The 22,228-nt window shown below is 37.0% G+C and overlaps 1 protein-coding gene across 1 annotated transcript in view; it reads left to right on the forward strand.

Annotated features, from left to right (window-relative positions):
- The window catches only part of LOC119559041 (dnaJ homolog subfamily C member 16), a 326,244-nt gene that overhangs the window by 1,755 nt on the left and 302,261 nt on the right, over positions 1-22,228 (forward strand). Inside the window, exon 2 of the mRNA XM_037872168.1 lies at positions 9,565-9,674. Coding sequence (XP_037728096.1) covers positions 9,596-9,674 — 79 coding nt within the window. The 5' untranslated portion in view covers positions 9,565-9,595. The remainder of the gene's footprint in view (positions 1-9,564; positions 9,675-22,228) is intronic.

The raw sequence follows: 22,228 nt of genomic DNA on the forward strand, positions 1-22,228 counted from the left end.
GTCAATCGATAGGTATTGATGAGAACAATACATTTCAGTTAAAATTTTTATTCTAGCATCAAAACTGTAGGAGCCACAGTTTTATGCGGTTTGTGGGCGTAAAAGTGGGCGTGGCACCCTACTGAAACAAACTCATAGAGTAAGAATCTATATAGAGGCGCCAATTGCTCTGCCCGAACCTCTGCCCAACCTCTGCTAAGAGCCAATTCAAGGCCAAGTTTGAAGCTAACTTAGGTGCGAAGCAACAGCAATAGGGTTTACGATTAATTACAAAACAAAAACAGTGAGCAAGAGCGGTGCTGAATGAGGTGGGAAAGAATTACAAGTTCGATCAAACTTTAAAAAAGAGGGGAAATAAGCTTTTTTCGCCTAGGTGGCATCATAGCCTCAATTTCAAAAGAGAGGGGCAGAGCAAATGGCGCCTCTATACATAATTACTCTATGACAAACTTGCGCTGCGTAAGAAGCTCAGGAATCTGCACGCCGAATCTCAATAGCCTAGCTCTCATAGTTTCCAAGATCTCAGCGTTCATCCGGACAGACGGACAGACGGACAGACGGACATGGCTAGATCTACTCGGCTAGTGATCCTGATCAAGAATATATATACTTTATTGGGTCGGAAACGCTTCCTTCTGCCTGTTACATACTTTCCGACGAATCTAGTATACCCTTTTACTCTACGAGTAACGGGTATAACAAGAGAGAATGCTACAGTTGAATGCCTCTACTATCAGATACCCCTTATTCAGCTACTTAATATAGTTTAAACATTGTATCTACTTTTACTTTTCTTTCTTATATACTTACTTTGACTTCTTTCTAGGTAACTGCGTAAAACTATTTCTTATTAATAGTGTCAAGTTCCTCTAGTCTTGGAATAAAATTAAATTTATTTTAAATTGGAACCTTTCAAAATGTGTGCGCCATATTTTTTTACGTTAGAGTGGGAGTCGTACTCTGCAAAAATAAACGTGCGATGCGCAAGAATCTCTAGAATCTACATGCTTAATTTCTAGTTTTTATAGTTACCGAGATATCAGCGTTCACAAAGACTATTTGTGTTGGTTTGTGGGCGTTAGAGTGGAGTTGTCATTTGTCATGCCCAGGAATCTCTTGAATCTGCACAGTTTATCGCAACATTGTAGATTTTATAGTTTGGGGCCGTTCATATACCACGTGGACAAATTTTAAGCACTTTTTGAACCCCCTCCCCCCTCGTGGACAATCGTGGATTTTTAACTAACCCGGCCTCCCCCCCTATTTTTGTCCACGTGGACTTTTTTATTGAAATTTTTTTTTAATTTCAATTTAAAAGTGCACACTGGGCCAGCCGATCCGATTTTTGGCCAAAAATACGTGTTTTTTTTTTAGGAAATTACCAGACCGAGTATGGCGTCCTTTTTATAATACATTAAACTAATTTATGCCAAAATTTCAAAGAATTTAAAGTAAAAAATTCATAAAATATTGATAGAAATGAAAACAAGAAAGGAAGTTAATTTCGGCAAGCTTGTATACCCTTGCAGCTATAATTATTAAATTGAAAAACACAAAAAATTATATTCCCAATAGTGTAAGATAATATGTCAAAAAACACCGAAGCTATAATTTGTTTCATATTATTTTCCTACCAATTTTCCGATCGTTCCTATGGCAGCTATATGATATAGTCGTCCGATTTTGATAAAATTAAATTCGAAATTCAGAACTAATTAAAAAATGTTATTTCCAAGCGCAGGAGGTTATATGTTGAAAAACACCGAAGCTATAATTTGTTTCATATTATTTTCCTACCAATTTTTCGATCGTTCCTATGACAGCTATATGATATAGTCGTCCCATTTTGATAAAATTAAATTCGAAATTCAGAACTAATTAATAAATGTTATTTCCAAGCGTAGGAGGTTATATGTTGAAAAACACCGAAGCTATAATTTGTTTCATATTATTTTTCCACCAATTTTCCGATCGTTCCTATGGCAGCTATATGATAAAGTCGTCCGATTTCGATAAAATTTAATTCGAAATTAAAAAATAATTAAAAAATGTTATTTCCAAGCTTAGGAGGTTATATGTTAAAAAGCACCAAAGATATAATTTTTTTCAATTTTTTTTTTCGATTATTCCTATGGGAGCTATAAGATATAGTTGTCCGATCCGGGTGGTTCTGACTTATATACTACCTGCAAAAGATATAAGACTTTTCGTTTCAGCTCGATAGCTTTAAAGCTGAGAGACTAGTTTGCGTAGAAACGAACGGACAGACTGACAGACGGACATGGCTAGATCGACTCGTCTAGTCATGCTGATCAAGAATATATATACTTTATGGGTCGGAAACGTCTCCTTCACTGCATTGCAAACTTCTGACTGAAAACAATATATCCTCTGCAAGGGTATAAAAATCTAGAAGTCAAAGATGCTGATGTAGCTGATCGACTTCTTAACAAAACTTTTAGAAGTCATTATTTTCAACAAGTAAAAAATATTAAAAACCTTGTATGCCTTACTTGTTTCCTAAAAGAAACTTTTTCGTTGATTTTTACTGCTTTTTTTAGCAAATGAGTACTTTGCTTTTCGAGTGCTTTTGAGTGCCATTTCGAAATGGAGTCATTACATCAAAAATAAGTTCTTTGATTAATTTACTAATATCGCTCATCGCCGACTCGATGCGGTTTTGCCTAAGTTTTCAGTAATTTTAGTTTTAATTGAAGGCTTAATTTGAAGTCGAACCATTTTGATGAGCTTTACTAAGAATGCCCAAAAGTATGCCGTTTTTTTTCCTTCAGGTTTTAATGTACTCTTTGCCTAACATCTAAAATCTACTTGATTCATTCATTCCCGCTTCTTTATTTCTGAAACCAAACAGTCGAATGAAATATCGATATTTCGAAAAGAAAAATATCAACTTTTTTGGCTCGTCTCTAAAAAATGTTTACAATTTCTGTCATTCATAAGGGAGGACTTAAGTATGCATAAAGGTATGCTGCATTTTTTGCTCTTTCTTCGGATGAGAACTAAAATATCCCAGTCGTAAATGACAGCATTCCAGCATGCGTTCTTTCATTATGAAATGGCATCAAAAAGGGGTTCCGGAAGTGATGAGTCTGTCCATTCTTTTTACACGGCACACTGGGCCAGCCGATCCGATTTTTGGCCAAAAATACTTTTTATACCCGTTACTCGTAGAGTAAAAGGGTATACTAGATTCGTCGGAAAGTATGTAACAGGCAGAAGGAAGCGTTTCCGACCCCATAAAGTATATATATTCTTGATCAGGATCACTAGACGAGTCGATCTAGCCATGTCCGTCTGTCCGTCTGTCCGTCTGTCTGTCCGGATGAACGCTGAGATCTTGGAAACTATGAGAGCTAGGCTATTGAGATTTGGCGGGCAGATTCCTGAGCTTCTTACGCAGCGCAAGTTTGTTTCAGTAGAGTGCCACGCCCACTCTAACGCCCACAAACCGCCCAAAACTGTGGCTTCTACAGTTTTGATGCTAGAGTAAAAATTTAAACTGAAATGAATTGTTCTCATCAATACCTATCGATTGACCCAAAAAAAAGTTTGCCACGCCCACTTTAACGCCCACAAACTGCCCACAAACTTCAAAAAACCGTAAATATGAACGCGGATATCTCGGAAACTATCAAAGATAGAGTATTGGGATTTCAGATTTAGATTCCGTAGCCTTGTACGCAGCGCAGGTTTGTTATGCGAATATGCCACGCCCACTCTAACGCCCACAAATCGCCCAAGCCTGTGGCGCCCACAATTTTTATGCTAGATAACAAGTTTTAACTGAAATGTATTGGTCTCGTCAATACCTATCGATTGATCCAAAAAAAAATTTGCCACGCCTACCCTAACGCCCACAATGCTTAAATCTGTCTTCCGCCGGTAGGTGGCGCACTTAAATCTCGCTTTGCTGCTTGCATATCTCCATTTCCCTTTGGTCCCTTTAGCTGAGTAACGGGTATCTGATAGTCGAGGTACTCGACTATAGCGTTCTTCCTTGTTTTTTTTAAGAAAATGACAAGACCGAGTATGGAGTCCTTTTTATAATACATTAAACTAATTTATGCCAAAGTTTCAAAGAATTCGGGCAAGTAGTTTTTTTTTACCGCATTTTTAAAGTAAAAATTCATCAAATATTGATGGAAATGAAAAAAAATCTAGAAGTTAAAGATGCTGATGTAGCTGTTCGACTTCTTCACAAAACTTTTAGAAGTTATTATTTTCAACAAGTAAAAAATATTAAATAGCTCTTTTGACTTACTTGTTTCCTGAAAGAAACTTTTTCGTTGATTTTTACTGCTTTTTTTAGCAAATGAGTACTTTGCTTTTCGAGTGCTTTTGAGTGCCATCCCCGTATGAAGTCATTACATCAAAAATAAATTCTTTAATTAATTTACTAAAATCGCTCATCGCCGACTCGATGCGGTCTTGCCTTAGTTTTCAGTAATTTTAGTTTTAATTGATGGCTTCACTTGAAGTCGAACCATTTTGATGAGCTTTACTAAGAATGCCTAAAAGTATGCCGTATTTTTTTTTCGTCAGGTTTTAATGTACGCTTTGCGCGCCAAAATTTGATTTTAGTCTGCCTAACATCTAAAATCTACTTTTTTCATTCATTCCCGCTTCTTTTATTTCTGAAACCGAACAATCGAATGTTATATCGATATATCGAAAAGAGAAATATCAACTTTGTTGGCTCTTCTCTAAAAAATGTTCACAATTTCTGTCATTTGGTGCTCGAAACTCGAAGCGAACACACCATGGCCTAAAGGTATGCTGCATTTCTTGTACTTTCGTCAAGGAAGAACTAAAATATATTATAAAGATATAAATGTAGCTTACATGAATACGTAGTCGAAGGCCTCGTAGCTAGCACTACCCCCTATGTTAGTATTAGTTTTTTAAACTTTACTAGAATCTCAAATTAATAAATAAATAAATAAATGAAGTATACTTTTGTGATGACTTCAGAAAATGTCAAATTAACATTAAATAAATTAAAAAACAATATTTTACAAACAATTTTTTTCTAATAATTTGATTATAAGAATCTAAACAGATAACAAGAAGAAAAAAATAGAAAATTTTGTTAGGTCGATTATTAAATAAACGTTTAAGTGGGAGCCTCCGAAAGTAGCAATTTTTAACGGTTCATAAATCTCAAACGACATTATATTTTATAGTGGTGTTAATTTTTTTAATTTGTTTTCTCTCATACTTAATCGTGTATGAAAATGGATTGAGTGCGTCTTCTAGTTATTTTTTTAAAAATAAAAAACCGAAAAGTATGTAAAATTTTCCGATTTTGGTTTGGATTATCTATACCATATAAAATTCCAATAAATTTTACTTTTAGTTCGTTGAAAAGTTCAATCTTTTAAGAGATAAATGCAAGAAACTTCATCCTTCTAACTATCCCAGGAAAGAAATTACAGATTTTTGGCCAAAAAATGAACTTTCTGGCCCACTGTGCACGGGTGCGGGACAAAAAAGAATGCACCCGTTGCATGCTTCTGGAAGCATATATCTGGAATGCACCTGGAAGTAACAAACTAAACACATTCTAGGTGTACTCTTTTTTAATGCACCTGGAAGCTACATACTAAACACCTTCTGGGTGTATTCTTTTTTAATGCACCTGGAAGCTACATCCTAAACACATTCTGGGTGTACTCTTTTTTAATGCACCTAGAAGCATTCAAAAATCAAATATCTGGAAATTTTCCCCAGGAATACATAAGACTGGATTTCAATTTCATATTTATTTTTTATTTCAATATTAAAGAACTCAACTAATTTTTTATCGGAGTCACTCCCCTTCTGTACGGGGCTTTCCTGCTTCCTTCTTATTGATGTACTTTTATCATTTACGCAGTTCAGTCCTTGCGATTCTAAAAGATATAAAGCAAATTGAATATTATATATTTTGAAACATGTGTATATATATTACAAATATACAATATATTTATTTTAGCACATTAACACTGTTGTATGTACGATTTACATTCAAATAATTATTATTTTATTAATTTAATTTGTTTTTAGCTTGAATGTTCAATGTACACTGGTCGGCATATGTATTTTGACAAAATAAAAGTTAAGTATACTCATAACTTGAACTTACTTCTTGTAAACTATAGGCATCAATGGAAAGGTAATTTCAATGCCGTTTGAATGATACAATACATTTCTTTACCCATTCAGTACTTATTGAAAAGGACGAATTTGTGTAAATCAACTTTTAAATTTTTTTTAAAAACTTTTTTCCTCGTCTTGAAAACTTAAATTTTTTGATGCAAAAAGTTTCTTCAAACAAAAACAATAGTAACTGCAAAAAGAATTTTTCAAAAATCATTTTTCTTATATTTTTTATGAATTTTTGAAAATGCTTAAAAACAGGCATTTGAGCCATATTTTTGTCTTTTTCATACAAATTTTTTCCGACATTGTCACCTTCAAAAAATCATAAAAAATATAAGAAAAATGATTTTTGAAAAATTCTTTTTGCAGTTACTATTGTTTTTGTTTGAAGAAACTTTTTGCATCAAAAAATTTAAGTTTTCAAGACGAGGAAAAAATTTTTAAAAAAAATTTAAAAGTTGATTTACACAAATTCGTCCTTTTCAATAAGTACTGAATGGGTAAAGAAATGTATTGTATCATTCAAACGGCATTGAAATTACCTTTCCATTGATGCCTATAGTTTACAAGAAGTAAGTTCAAGTTATGAGTATACTTAACTTTTATTTTGTCAAAATACATATGCCGACCAGTGTACATGTACTCTGTTATGTTCATATTGAACTGTGTTGTGTTCATATTGAACTAAATTATCTACACTTTGCTTACCTGTGAAAATATTGATGTAAAATTGGTGGCAGAAAGCAACAAACTTTTTCAAAACACGAGGCACGAACTTCACTTTTCAGAACTAAAATGCAACTGACGAGAAATGCAAGAGACAAGAAAAACCGCGCGCTTCCTTGCATGTTCCCTTTTGTCTTTATTATTTGTTTGTCAAGAGAACAGTACCGAAAAAAGACGATTGTAAAAAAATGGGCATCGGCAACCTTCGGGTGTGAGTTTGGTTTTTTTACATTCCCACTAAAATACACCTGGATGCACTATATTGAAATACACCCAGACGGCACCCAAAAGACTGCGCCCAGCACGCACATTTGCTAGTTAAATTTGCATGCGTGCTGTTTTGCGTAAAAAAGGTACGATCCAGAACTATTTTTACGTTCCCGAAATCCCGTTTGGGCATGCTTCTGGATGCACTATATTGAAATACACCCAGATGGCACCCAAAAGACTGCCCCCAGCACGCACATTTGCTAGTTAAATTTGCATGCGTGCTGTTTTGCGTAAAAAAGATACGACCCAGAACTATTTGTTTCGGAATACGTTCCCAAAACGGTTGTTTGGGCATGCTTCTGGATGCATTATTCTGAAACACTTCTAGAAGGCACCGCAATAGAATGCACCCATCACGCACATTTGCCTTGGAAAATTTGCATGCGTGCTGTTTTGCGTAAAAAAGGTACGACCCAGAACTATGTTTTTTAAAACACGTTCCGCAACTTACGACTGGGTTACTATGAACTTAAATAAATAAATGAAGCATACTTTTGTGATGACTTCAGAATATGTGAAATTAACATTAAACAAATTAAAAAACAATATTTTACAAACAATTTTTTTCTAATAATTTGACTATAAGAATCTAAAGAGATAACAAGAAGAAAAAAATAGAAAATTTTGTTAGGTCGATTATTAAGTAAACGTTGAAGTGGGAGTCTCCGAAAGTAGCAATTTTTAACGGTTCATAAATCTTAAACGACATAATATTTTATAAAGGATTTAATTTTTATAAATTTTTTCTTTCACACTTAATCGTGTATGCAAATGGATTGAGTGGGTCTTCTAGTTATTTTTTTTACAAATAAAAAACCGAAAAGTACGTAAAATTTTCAGATTTTGGCTTGAATTATCTATACCATATAAAATTCCAAAAAAATTTTACTTTTAGTTCGTTGAAAAGTTCAATCTTTTAGGAGGAAAACGCAAAAAACTGCATCCTTCTAACTATCCCAGGAAAGAAATTACAGATTTTTGGACAAAAAATTAACTTTCTGACCCAGTGTAAAGTGGAATAAATAACATAAAGGTTAAAAATAAATTATTCTCCTCCTCTCCTTTATCTCGATCCCCCCTCCCCCCTCGTGGAAAATCGTGGACTTTTGACAAACCCCCCTCCCCCCAAAACTGTCCACGTGGTATATGGACGGCCCCTTTCCGATATCACAGCGGCTAGTAATCCAGGTCAAGAATATATATTTTATGGGGTCGGAAGCGCTTCCTTCTACCTGTTACATACCTTCCGACGAATATAGTATACGCGTTTACCATTTAAAAATGGTAATTTGGAGCGACTTCAACATTTTTTTTGGGTAAAACTTTTATTTATGTTTGGCTGGAATACAAATAAGTTGCGTGACTTATTCTAATTGTTTTAGTTAATTCGATAGCCACATGTTTGCTGAAAATATTCTATTAATATGAAAGCGATATGAAAGTCGATTTTGAGTTTCGTGGCTACCAGTTAAAACTTGGGTTTTAAAATATCCTTTTAGCTACATATTTTATAAAATATTAATGCAACCAATCCTTTTGCTATATTTGGAAACTGAGAATTGGGGGATCCCCCTCAAATCTCCGAGTTTTTATGTGGGATTTTCACGACCACTTATCAGTGATCGCCTGTAATGGTCCAACAACAATGAAAGGATTAAAAAAAATGGATTGTGAGAAAGAGCGGATTGTAGTGATGGTGCGATCATAACGAACGCATACCAATATTTAAAAAAAATTAATCTGTTTGAAAAAAAAAGAGTCGTGAAAGTGAAAATATTGTAAATTTGAGCTGTTGGGGTCGGTGGGGATAAAAGCCCCGCGTCAAATGGCACGTAATTTGTTAAGATCCAATAACCCGTTCAATCCCGGCTTCCTATGTTCCACCTGGCAGTGATTGTGGGCTTTACCAGGCTCACTTAGACAACATCGCTAACATCCATGCCAGCTTGGAGGACTCTGATGGCATATGTGTGGCAGGAGACTTCAACCTCAGCTCTGTTTTCTGGACCTGGGACCCACAAGCATCGGCTATGGTGCCTGGAAATGTGCATCATTCTCATGAAATAATTGTCATTGATGACTGTTTTAGTATGGGTCTCACCCAAATTAATAATATTTTCAATGATTTGCATAAGCTTCTTGATTTAATCTTCATTAATTCCATTGTTCATTCCAACGTAACTATGGCTGAATTTACGATTTCAAACTATGTTGTACATCACAAACCCTTGTGCTTAAACATCGAATTTTACAGCTTTCTGCCATTCAGCGATTCTTATCCTAGATATATATTTGATCCCTCTAGTTTGAGTTCCCTAAGGGATTGCCTGCTATCCTTAAATTGGGGTGCCTTGCTATCGAACCCTTGCATGGAATCTAATTATAAAACCTTTCTTTCTTTCCAAGGTACGTGGTTCCTACAGGCTACAGGTGTACTATGGGACTGCAAAAATTCAAAAACCTTAGGAACAAAAAAATTAACCCGGCCGATGGTGAAAGATATAGGCAGCACAAGCGTGAGTTTGAGTTTCCTAATAAGTTTCTATATAACCAATACATTTGTGAAGTTGTTTAAAGGCCAACCCTAAGGCGTTTTGGCGCTTTGTTAACTCAAAAAAATCACATTCGTCTATACCTTCAACAATGTCGTATGGTGATGTTGTTGCTTCCACCGAGGCCGATATCGCCAATTTGTTTGCTGCCTTTTTTTCCTCGAACATGGAACCTTCCGATGATTGGTATGACCTGGAAACTTTAAATTCAATTTCAAAAATTTGCAACATTGGAAGCCTGGACATATCGTATGATGACATTTCTGAAGCAATTAGTTATTTTGATAATTCCCCAAGACTAGACTTTGATGGAATTTCTTCATTCTTCCTAAAGAATTGTATTGCCAGTCTTTACCTACCCCTGCAAATTATGTTCTCTTCTTTGTCTCAAGGAAGATTCCCAATTAGATGAAAAATTTCTAGAGTCATGCCGGTCCATAAAGGAGGAAGTAAATTTGATATTTCTAACTATAGGCCAATTGCTAAGATCAGCAACATAGCTAAATTGTGCGAAAGAATAATTTTCAAAAAATTATCTTTCTTAATATGGTCTTATACATGCATTTGAGGATCATTTACAGATGGACACGATCTACACAGATTTTGCCAAAGCTTTTGACAAGGTTTGTCACTTTGCCCTTAAGGCTAAACTTTCTAAACTTGGCTTTCACTCTTCTTTTCTTAATTGGATAGCATCGTATTTTGATAACCGACGCTATCATGTTGAAGTATTCCATCCTTATAAAGCGACATCTGGACTTCCTCAGGGTAGCTCTCTTGGTCCTTTACTTTTCATTATTTTTATAAATGAAATTTGTGCCTGTATCCATTTTTCTAGCTTTCTTCTTTATGCGGATGACCTAAAGATCTATAGGACTGTCAATACAGTAAATGATTCGACATTGCTTCAATCTGACCTAGATAGTATCGGTAGTTGGTGTTCCAAGAATAGTTTGGGTTTAAACCTTAACAAATGCCACATCGTTCGTTATGCGAAACGTTCTGTAACCATTCCATCCACTTATCACATCAATAACCACCCTCTCTCTGTTTTGAATGAAATATTTGATCTGGGGTTATTATTTGATGACAATTTTATGTTTTATGAGCACCTGAATTTTATATTACCAAAGGCTTATGCAATGTTCGGCTTTGTTAAGCGAAACACTTTATTATTAAAAGAACCGTATTCCAGATTGTCTGTATACTCTGCCTTTGTCCGTTCCAGGGTTGAATATGCTTCCTTTATTTGGAATCCAGATTGTCTGTATACTCTGCCTTTGTCCGTTCCAGGGTTGAATATGCTTCCTTTATTTGGAATCCCTCGGGAAGTGCCCGGATCAATAGGATTGAGAGGTTACAGAAAAAGTTTTTGAAAAGTATTCGCGTAACGAACTTGCGCTGCGCTCAAGCCTACGGAATCTAAATCTGAAATCCCGTTTCTCTATCTTTGATATTTTTCGAGATATCCGCGTTCATATTTACGATATTTTGAAGTTTGTGGGCGGTTTGTGGTCGTTAGAGTGGGCGTGGCAAACTTTTTTTTTGGGTTAATCGGTAGGTATTGATGAGAACAATACATTTCAGTTAAAATTTTTGTTCTAGCATCAAAACTGTAGGAGCCACAGTTTTGGGCGGTTTGTGGGCGTTAGAGTGGGCGTGGCACTCTTCTGAAACAAACTTGCGCTGCGCAGGAATCTCAGGAATCTGCATGCCTAATCCCAGTATTGTAGCTCTTATAGTTTCCGAGATCTCAGCTTTCATGCGGACAGACGGACAGACGAACATGGCTAGATCGACTCGGCTAGTGACCCTGATCAAGAATATATATACTTTATGGGGTCGGAAACGCTTTCTTCTGCCTGTTACATACTTTCCGACGAATCTAGTATACCCTTTTACTCTACGAATAACGGGTATAAAAATACAGTTAGCAAAATAAAATTTTTCCTAACATTTTCGTGATGGATAGTAAAGATGCCACAAAAAACAGAAACAAGAGAGAACGCGTGATTCGACTATTAGATAGATATTACTCAGCTAACTAACCTCAAATTAAAAAGTCTTTTTACATTTTATCTACCTTACATTTTTACATTTTCCACTTTTCCACGCTGTTCCTCCTAAATATAGGCATGCTGATAGTTATTGACAAGAGAATTAAAATAAAATGTATTTTAAATGTAAATCCTTAAAAATGAGGACACCACAGCTTTGGCCGGTTTGTGGACGTTAAAGTGGGCGTAGAACCCTGCTGAAACAAACTTGCGATGCGCAGGAAGCCCAAGAATCTACATCCCTAGTCCCAATCAAAATTATTATTAAAATGAATAGTGTATAAAAACAGATTGAGTGCGTCACCTAGTTCTTTTTTTTAATAAAAAGCCGACAAGTACCTAAACCAAAGGTTTATCTATGTTATATAAATTCCCATCAATAATATTTTTGGTTTATTTAAAGGTTCATTCTTAAAAAAAAAAAAAAACTACATCTCTCTAACAATACTAGTTTTTTTCTGAACACTGCGCATCGTTCATTTATTCTTATACTAAATACAAACAAAATAATAAAATGTAAATTAGAGTAATTCGAGTAATTTAGACTTCATATTGACATTATTATAATGTTGTTAATGGAGCAAATGGCGATAGCCTATAACTTATACTGCTTCAGCTCTATGAAAATGTGAGAAAATAATCTTAACAAGAAAGGAAGTTAGCTTCGGCAAGCCGAAGCTTATATACCCTTGCAGCTATAATTATTAAATTTAAAAACACAAAAAATGATATTCCCAATAGTATAAGATGATATGTCAAAAAACACCGAAGCTATAATTTGTTTTGTATTATTTTCCTACCAACTTTCTGATCGTTCCTATGGCAGCTATATGATATAGTCGTCCGATTTTGATAAAATTAAATTCGAAACTCAGAACTAGTTAAAAAATGTTATTTCCAAGCGTTGGAGGTTATATGTTGAAAAACACCGAAGCTATAATTTGTTTCATATTATTTTTCCACTAATTTTTCGATCGTTCCTATGGCAGCTATATGATATAGCCGTCCGTTTTCGATAAAATTTAATTCGAAATTCAAAACTAATTAAAAAATGTTATTTCCAAGCTTAGGAGGTTATATGCTAAAAAACACCATAGATATAATATTTAAAAATTTTTTTTCCGAATATTCCTATGGGAGCTATAAGATATAGTTGTCCGATCCGGCTGGTTCCGACTTATATACTACCTGCAAAAGATATAAGACTTTTGGGAAAGTTTCAGCCCGATAGCTTTAAAACCGAGAGACTAGTTTGCGCAGAAACGGACGGACAGGCGGACAGACGGACATGGCTAGACCGACTCGTCTAGTCATGCTGATCAAGAATATATATAGTTTATGGGGTCGGAAACGTCTCCTTCACTGCGTTGCAAACTTCTGACTGAAATCAATATACCCTCTGCAAGGGTATAAAAACCATTAAGACGCAAACAAAACTTTAATGTTCTGATCGACGTCAACATATATAACCCCTCAAGAAATTGTTGTTAAAAGCTGTCGAAAAGATTTGAACACTACTTTGTCGCCAAGAAATTATTTTAATATAAAAATATTACAACATAAAATGAACAATTTTTTGTTTATTTCGCGTAATCTCTTTTCTTCGTTCTCTCGTTACCCCGTTGCGTTTTGACCATGTTCCACAATTGCCATTGCAATATAAATCCTTTGTCAACTTGCTTAGTTCCCATGTGTGTAGTTTTTTCTTGTTGGCAAATCTTCGTTTTTAAATCGATTTGGTTTCTGTTATTTATAAAGGAGACAGGTCTGAAGAAAAAAAGTTAAACACCTACACATTTATACTTGGCTAATTTAAACCTTTTTAATGTGAGTGGCAAAGTCGATCTTAAGAAGTAAGCGTATCCGCTCCTCCTATTATTTGTGAGCCCATGGCAGGTCCGACGAGCCCTAAGCGAGAGCAGGCTTTATAGACGCAATCTATCGAATTTAGATGGGACAGGTTAAGATGTTTTCTCGACGAAAAGCAAACAAAAGGTCGTGATATTAGGCGTATTGAGGTACCAAACACACTAAAAATATTAAAGAATTGCACGAACCAGAGAAATATATAGGTGTTGCGGGGATATTAGATGCCCTCAAATTCCTTTTACCACGTTTAACAAATGCAAAAACCCCATTTGCTTTACTAACTATGGTGCCAATGTGATCAGTGATGTTTAAGCTGTGGTTAAATAAGACTCCAAGATCTGTTACTCGTCCCAATGAGTAAAAGATCCTCCCAATAAAAGGACATTATGCTACATTTAGAACCGTTTTCTGGCCCTGCAGGACATTGGAGCGACAAATGAAAAATGGTTTACTCGTCCTTATGTTAGCTCAGGTAGCGACAAATTGTATCATTCATCAACTCTTTACATTTGTGCTGGTGTAGACATTTGCAATAAATTTACAGTTACTTAAGAATCTAATGTTTTTAAATAATTCAAAGTCATCCAATTTAACCTAAAAATGAATTTTTGAGTTTAAAATATTACTTCGAACATACAGTGATGAAGAATTTGTTAAAAGGTTTCCCTTTGCAAAAGCACTTCTAAAAAAATTCATTAATTTACGGCTTGTTGATGGTCTTTAAGAAATTGTGGATGATTTAAATAAAAAATAGCGAAGTTTCCTAAAGTCATTGAAGCTATAGAATGTATGCAAGTAAGAACTCAATCACAATTCAAATACATCATGATTCCGTTACAAAATCCTCGGTCAGCAGCTAAAAACCTCTATAATGAATATCAAATTGACACTCTAAATTTTATTCTGCGTTAGTATGGCTTGCTTGGGGAACACCAGAGGTCACGTGAGCAAGGTTTAAAAATCTACTATCTGAGTCCGGTTCGATAAATATGTTGAAATCCAATTACGTGATCGATTGAGCCGCATTGGTGCTGTAGCTGAGCGCTAATAAACTGTTTAAACAACTTTGCGTTAATTTTTAATGTCAGACTTGATCCCATTTTTATGAAGTGGAATGATAAACGACTCCTTCCAATCTTCAGGAAATTAAGAGTGGAGAAGGGATATCTGGAAAAGACAAACATGTCTAAAGCTGAATGGAGTATACAACAGAGTTTACAATATTTAATGGATCATTATTTGAATCCATAAAGGACTAACACAATTGAGCTTAATAACTATTAGTTTTGGATCGGAATTTAGCTTATCGAAAACAACAAAAAAAATTCTGGTTCGATCTTGACACATGGCATTAGATCTGGTGCTTCAGCAACCTTAAGTGAAGGATGGTAGACGTCTTCAGGACTGGAACGAGTTCCCATTTCAGATACGAATGCATGGCAATATGCGATGCAAAAATGAGGTCTAGGAACGTACCAGAGCATTTAAGGACTGAGATCCATTGTCCTAATGAAAGGTCAATAAGACCGTGATCTAACTCAAACAAGAACATTTGAATCAGTTGAGAGCATCCAAGAAATGGAGGAAGGTCAAAGTCATTTACTGTTTCCGAAGAGGTCTTCCTGGTAGTCTAGAAGCAGGTTTTTGAAGTTAGGTTCCGTCCTTTGTAACCGAGTAAATAAGTCCTTAAATCTAGTCGATACGGATTGGATCTTCAGATCAGTCTACCTTATAAATTAACTTATATGTTATGGGAACTAGAGAAAGCTCGATCGAAGTTGATAATGAATTGATTTTGTACGGCCCGCAATTAAGTCGGCACTTTGCCCGAGGTCGGCACATTTAGAGTCAACCATATCTACCATATGTACAATATAAATTGATGCGAAATTAAAAATTGGTTTTTTAAAGTTTAGGCTGTGCGCATTGGCCTCAAACTTTCAGTTAAAATGACTCACAGAACACATTAAAATGTATTTCCTTTTCTTAGTTTGTTAACCTTATTTTTCTGGTCAAATAAGGGAAATAAAGAGCAGCTTATTTCATGAGTTAAATCAGTTCGAAGTAGCCTAGCCCATAGAGTTTTTGTCTTTGAACTTTGACTACTCCTATAATAAGGTGGGCAGGAGACTTAAGGGGGTATTCTAGTCTAGAAATTTAAAAAAATCTAAAAATTTTTTTTTTCATAATTCGATAGTTTAGATATTCAAAAATATCTCCCTAAACGGATTTTTCAAAATTCAAATTATTTTTAAAATTATGGCTGATTAAGAGAATGTAAGTTATACGTGCTATTCTATCAGTTAGACTGCCTGAAATTTAACGTAAAACTTTAAACGCGTTTTTCTCCAAACTACTTTTTCTGATACGGTAGCCATAATATTTCAAGTTCTAATCAGCCGATTTACTTAAAATTTGGCATGAATATTCTTTCAATATCTCTCTATCGCATGAACCAACAAAAATTAGGAATTTAAAATTTGTAATATTTTTAAAAAATTCGATAAAATTAAAAAGTTAGTAAAAAAATCGACCTTTATTTTTGAGTGGCCGCCATTTTATGAAAAAAAATTTGTTTTTAGTTTTGCTGGTTCATGACATATCGACATTCGTACTGATTAAGAATCTTTTTTTTTTTATTTTTAAGATGACCACAAGGGTAGAAATCATGGCGACGAGGACAAGGCCTTTTTTTTTCCCCTCTACTTCAAGGACGCATAGCTCGATGAAAAAAAAATTTTTTTTTTTTAATTTTATTTTATGTACTGTTCTAAGTTAAATAAACAAATGATAAAAAACCCTAAAAATATCAATTGTTTAGTTTTAATTAGTTGTTAAAAAAGGCTCGAAACTAGAGCCTCTAGACTAGAATACACCCTTAAATGAATTTTGTGGAATTCACATTTAAATAGAGATTGTATTACATAAATTTGAAGATCAAGGGCTATGTTATTTCACTTCTTCTTTATGTAATGCAATAAGGAATGTGAATACCAAAAATAAGTATTTTAATATATCACACAGAAAACATGGATAAAATATAAGATTTGCCTGCTTAGCCTACGCTGGGAGCTGGTTGTTAACTACTCCCCCCTTAAGTCTGTCGCCGTCCTCGGCAATGACCAATTCGTCGATGCTCTTCTGCAATTTGAATGCTGCTCGTTCTCGACTGCAGTGTTGTTGAAGAAGAATCAAGCCGCACAGTGTGAGGCTAACTGCGACTCCTATAACGAACCAAATCCTCCGGCCGACACGCCATCTCTAAGCTACTGCATAAGCCGCAGGTTATGCTCATTCATACGCTGTAATAGTGGTAGACTCAGAATGTGGTCGTGTTCCGTAATGTTAAGTAGAGGGGAAGCCCCAATCCCCGGACTCTTATTCACAGAGTAGTTGAGGTTTAGGTAAACGGAGTCATTTATAATTGCCTTCCTCTCGAAGGTGATGAGGTGGGTCCCCTTTATATGTAAGGTGTTCCAGATTGCTTGGCTGCGTACGGCAGTTGGCTGCACCGCTTGCATGCAGTGGCCGGGCGCAGGTGTCGTGAAGCGCCCTCTTACAGAATGTGGCCAGATCGGTAGACGCGCAATCGGAGACTGCTAGGATGCCGTAATTTTGTTAACTATGTTTGTGAGGAGATTAATGTGTCTCTGTGTTAATTACAACCTGTCTATTGTTCTATATATTCTTGATCAGGATCACTAGCCGAGTCGATCTAGCCATGTCCGTCTGTCCGGATGAACGCTGAGATCTCGAAAACTGTTAGAGCTAGGCTATTGAGATTTGGCGTGCGGATTCCTGAGCTTCTTACGCAGCGCAAGTTTGTTTCAGCAGAGTGCCACGCCCACTCTAACGCCCACAAACCGCCCAAAACTGTGGCTCCTACAGTTTTGATTCTAGAATGAAAATTAACTGAAATGTATTGTATCAATACCTATCGATTGACCCAAAAAAGTTTACCACGCCCACTTTAACGCCCTCAAACCGCCCACAAACTTTGAAAAATCGTGAATATGAACGTGGATATCTCGGAAACTATCAAAGATAGAGAATTGGGATCTTAGATTTAGATTCCGTAGCCTTGTTAGCAGCGCAAGTTTGTTACGCGATATGCCACGCCCACTCTAACGACCACAAACCGCCCAAGCCTGTGGCGCCCACAATTTTCATGCTAGATAAAAATTGTAATGTATTGGTCTCGTCAATACCTATCGATCTCGCTTGGCTGCTTGCATATCTCCATTTCTCTTTGGTCCCTTTGGCTGAGTAACGGGTATCTGATAGTCGAGGTACTCGACTATAGCGTTCTTCCTTGTTTTTTTTTTTATCGATTTTGAGGCATCTGGCTATTTCCGCCAGGGTACTGTGAAGTCTGTTCACTTGGCCGCATTAACTACATCGAAGTTAAGTCCGTCTTTGTTTTCCGGTCTTAAGACCGTCTTATAGCTAGCCATTGCCATATGGTCGAGTCCTCTTGGAGTGTTCTCCATTTAGTAATTCAGAGCTGGTTCCTTTCAGTAGTCCAGAGTTTAATTCTTCCCAAGTAATTTTTCAGACTTTGATATAACGTTATAAAGTGTATTTTTTTTGAATAAAATTATGCTATCCGTTTGGCTCGTTCGCTGGTCCAATAAGTTCTGCCCTTCGATTCGCTGCTCCGTCACCACCAGGGCTCGGTGGGTGACCATCCCGGCGTCGACGTCAGAGTCAGCGGCCGGCTGAAGTTTTGCGGACCTTGCAGATCTCACCGTGCTCCACTTGCACGGTGAGCGGTCAACGTTCCCGTGCCAGGCCGGCGGATGTCGCCGTGCTGAGTCGGCACGGGGTGCGAGGGGCAGGTAGGTCGGTGCTCGCCCGGCGCATGATGCCGTGCTGAGTCGACACCGCGGCGGGGGGAAGGTGAAGTCGGCCGATCAACCCTCTTCTGTTTACTAGTCGGGCGGTCAGTCCTCTGTTGTTAACTTCGATGCTGTATTGGTTTTTCAGCAAGGACGTAATTGTTTCGGAATTGAATGAAGCTTCGTTGTCACAAGAAATAGTTTTAATGTTTCGGTAGAAGTTTACCAATTGGAGTATAAGGGCCCGTACATCTTTTATTGCTTTAGAAGATACGGGCTGTAAGATGGCGAATTTTGAGAACTTAGAAAAAATGTCGATGTGTAACATTTCCCCTACATGTGAAGGAATTGGGCTGCTTCCTAACTCCTGCCTTTTGGGGTGCCGATCATACTTGGGTTTATTGCAGACTTTGCATTTGCAACTTTGCAACTTCGCTAGCTAGTTTTGACATGTTCGGGAAGTAGTAATCTCGGAGAATTCGTTTTGCGTTCTCCTGGGCAGCGAAAGCTCACTATGCACCGTGGCTGCATCGGACTGGGGCTCAGCCTCTAGGTTGTTTAAGGGTTGTCGAGACAGCGCGTCAGCTACAAGATTTTGTTTTCCGGACGTGTAAAACACCTTCCCGTTGTTCTCATCAATAAAGGCTTTCCATCGCTTAATCTAAGCGTTGGTATTTTTGACGGATACCGCTTATTTTAGAGGCTGGTGGTCTGTGAAGATCCGTACCTCCTTGGTACCGTACAAGTAGTTCTGGAGTTTGCCTATTGCCCAGACTATCGCCAACAATTCTCTTTCGTTGGTGGCGTAGTTCAGTTCGCAGTCTTTTAGCGTTCGCGAATCATCATGGTAATGGGTGTTTTGTTTTGAGATAATACCGCACCTATTCCATTCGCTGAGGCGTCGGTGGTTAAGTCAAACGGTAACTTAAAATCGGGGTATGTCAATATGACATCTTCTGATGCCAAGATATTTCGAAGGTGGTCGAATGCGTTTCGCTGGGTTTCATCGAACCTAACAACCACTTTTATTCGACATATTCTTGCTGCCAGTTCCGTTTTCCCCTTTGAGAATGGCGGTTAGAGGTCTATCAATAGAGGCAAATTTTTTCACGAAGCTTCTGTAATAGCTTGCTAGGCCGAGAAAAGACCTGAGGCTAAACTGATTTTTTGGTTCGGGGAACTCTTTTATTGCCCTCACTTTTTCTGGGTCTGTTTTGGTTCCTCCTCTGGTGACGATGAATCCTAAAAGTTCTACGCTTTCTTTAAAGAACGTCTTTTCCCATGCCACCCTCATGTTGGCATCGAGCAGACGCTTAAACACTATGTCAATGTGCTTAACATTTTCGGTTTCGCTTTCAGAAAATATTATAACGTCATCAACGTAGACGTAACATATTTTGCCAATTTCTTCCCGCAGCACATTATTGATGGCTCTTTGGAAAATACTTCGTATTTCCCTCCGTTAACTGAGAACGAGGTTTTTTCTCGGTCTTTTTCGGCAAGCATATTTGATGACACCCTGACTTTAAATCTAGGGTAGTAAAGAATTTGGCTTTTCCCAAGGTATATGGTTGCGCCGGCAGCACCAGTGACTTAAGCGGTCTTTTAAGCCCTGCAATAAAAGCATGGAGGGCGTCATCCCTAACCTCTTAATTCAGGATGCTTGCCGTTTCGTATTATGCGACATAACGATTTTGTTAGTGACGAGCGTGAGTTTCCTCTCGATCGTCATAGTACGCCATGAGGTCGGCATCTCCTTGCCGAACCATTTCCAAATTTTGTCGTAGCACCCGTAAGGACGTTTTGTCTGCTTATGTGCAATCTAGCCTGACCAAAATTGCATCGAAATTTAATACGGTGTTGTGGGACGTAAGAAGTGATCGAGCAAATTTTGTTTTTTATAATAACTACGGCCTACGCTGCCGACGTATTTTTTAAATACCTCATGCGCGTCTGTTGCGGCCTGCCTCCACGACACGTACTCATCGTAGCTCCCATGAAATGTTAGAAGCGATTTTACAATGTCTAACTTGACATCGCATTTTATTTCAGGGTTCGGTACGGCCAACTCATCGGCCGCTAGGGGGAGCTGAGAGAGTTAACGGCAAAAATGTTAAATGATATATGCACCCAATTCGAGGTTTGGCGACGATACAAAATTAAACAATTGTTTTGGTGGAGTCACTGCACAGTGGGTAAAGTCACAAAAATTCAAGAAAAATGTCAATTAAAACATTGAATTTATTTGCCCCAAGTAAAATTTTAGTTGTGAAATGGTTGTGGAGCGAAACAACAGGCTTTGAACCAACACAGATACACTGGATAAATTATTTTAAAATTTTTGAAATAAACACAGGCGTCAATAAATTCAAAGAATAATCAAGGGGAAAGCGAGGGGCGAATATTTCCGTGCGTAGGCACCGCTCAAAATACCAATAAATATATTTCAAACAACTGCATGTGTTGTATTTATGTTTTAAACATCAAAATTGCTAGCTCTGGCACGATTTTTATTTTATTGGCTTGCATTGCACTTTTAATATTTGTATAAAATTCTTGTAATTGGGTTTGGAAAATTTGTAGGCACTTGAATTCATTTATTAATTAATTAATTTATTTATTTCGACCTGTAGGGTATCGTTAGCGAATAGTCACTTAGTTTTTTCCTCAGGGGTAAAGTTCGAAGTGTAAATAATATCTAGTATTATTTGGTAGTAGTTGGGCATCAATTATCAGTTGTATAATATAACGAAGAAAAACGTCCTCCGCCTTGGGTGGTGCCGCGCAGCTCGCGTTATATTAGTGTGTCTGGACAACGGTGGTCCAGTTGGTGTTGGTGGCCGGTTGGCCGTAGATCTCCCAATGCTGAAATTTGTTGATTAGGATGGAAAGGTGACTGCCCTTCTTAAACCGCTGTCCTAGAGACTCAGACAGTGTGAAATAATAAAATGTTGCCGGAGTTAAATCAATTAGAGCGTAAGCTCTTTAATCAATCAATGTCAAATTAGAAACTAAAAATTAAAGTTAACAATAAGTCAAATGCATGGCCGGATGCCCGGCAAACCGCTGACCACGCACAAATTGCAGAAGTCGTACGATCGCTGGCCACCAATGAGACAAAGGCACGGCCCATAGCGGCGCACTTTGCTGACTCAGCTCTCGGGCACCGTAAGGCTGGTACAATATTGGGGTGGTCTAGTTTGGACTACTAGCATTTTGGTCGAATATTCAAAAACCATACGAGGCGCTTGCACTAGCTACTGAGCAAGCGGCCTTGAAAAAACGCTATCATAGTTTTGCCTAAAACGAATTCCGATGAATAGTTTCAAGTAATTATTCACATCAAATTTGCGACAAAGTGGTATCTAGTGATTGGAAACTTAAGTTTTGGTTGTTATCATAAGCGCCAAATCAATCTTAGGTAGCGTAGAATCCGGAATAACCCATACTTTGCGTATATACTGGAAGTGATTATCCAAGCAGAAAGTACAGACAGAAGGAATGCCAGTTTCAAAACGGCTTGCGTAGTTTAATGTTTTCTTTCGCATATAGGCCTGAGATTCCTCTGTAGCTGTTCACTGAAGAGGGACCTTCTTTTTTGCAGACTGGAAATATTATACCTCTCTTTTATAGGGATTAATTACTTAGAAGTATGCGAGTTGCTTTTTTATACAGATCTCTTAGAAGGACAAATTTGCATTTGCTTGCTATTGATCAAAAGATGCGTGCGACGCTGCATTCAGTATCAAACATT

The sequence above is a fragment of the Drosophila subpulchrella genome, unplaced genomic scaffold (genome assembly GCF_014743375.2).
Source record: "Drosophila subpulchrella strain 33 F10 #4 breed RU33 unplaced genomic scaffold, RU_Dsub_v1.1 Primary Assembly Seq16, whole genome shotgun sequence".
Classification (NCBI taxonomy): Eukaryota; Metazoa; Arthropoda; class Insecta; order Diptera; family Drosophilidae; genus Drosophila; species Drosophila subpulchrella.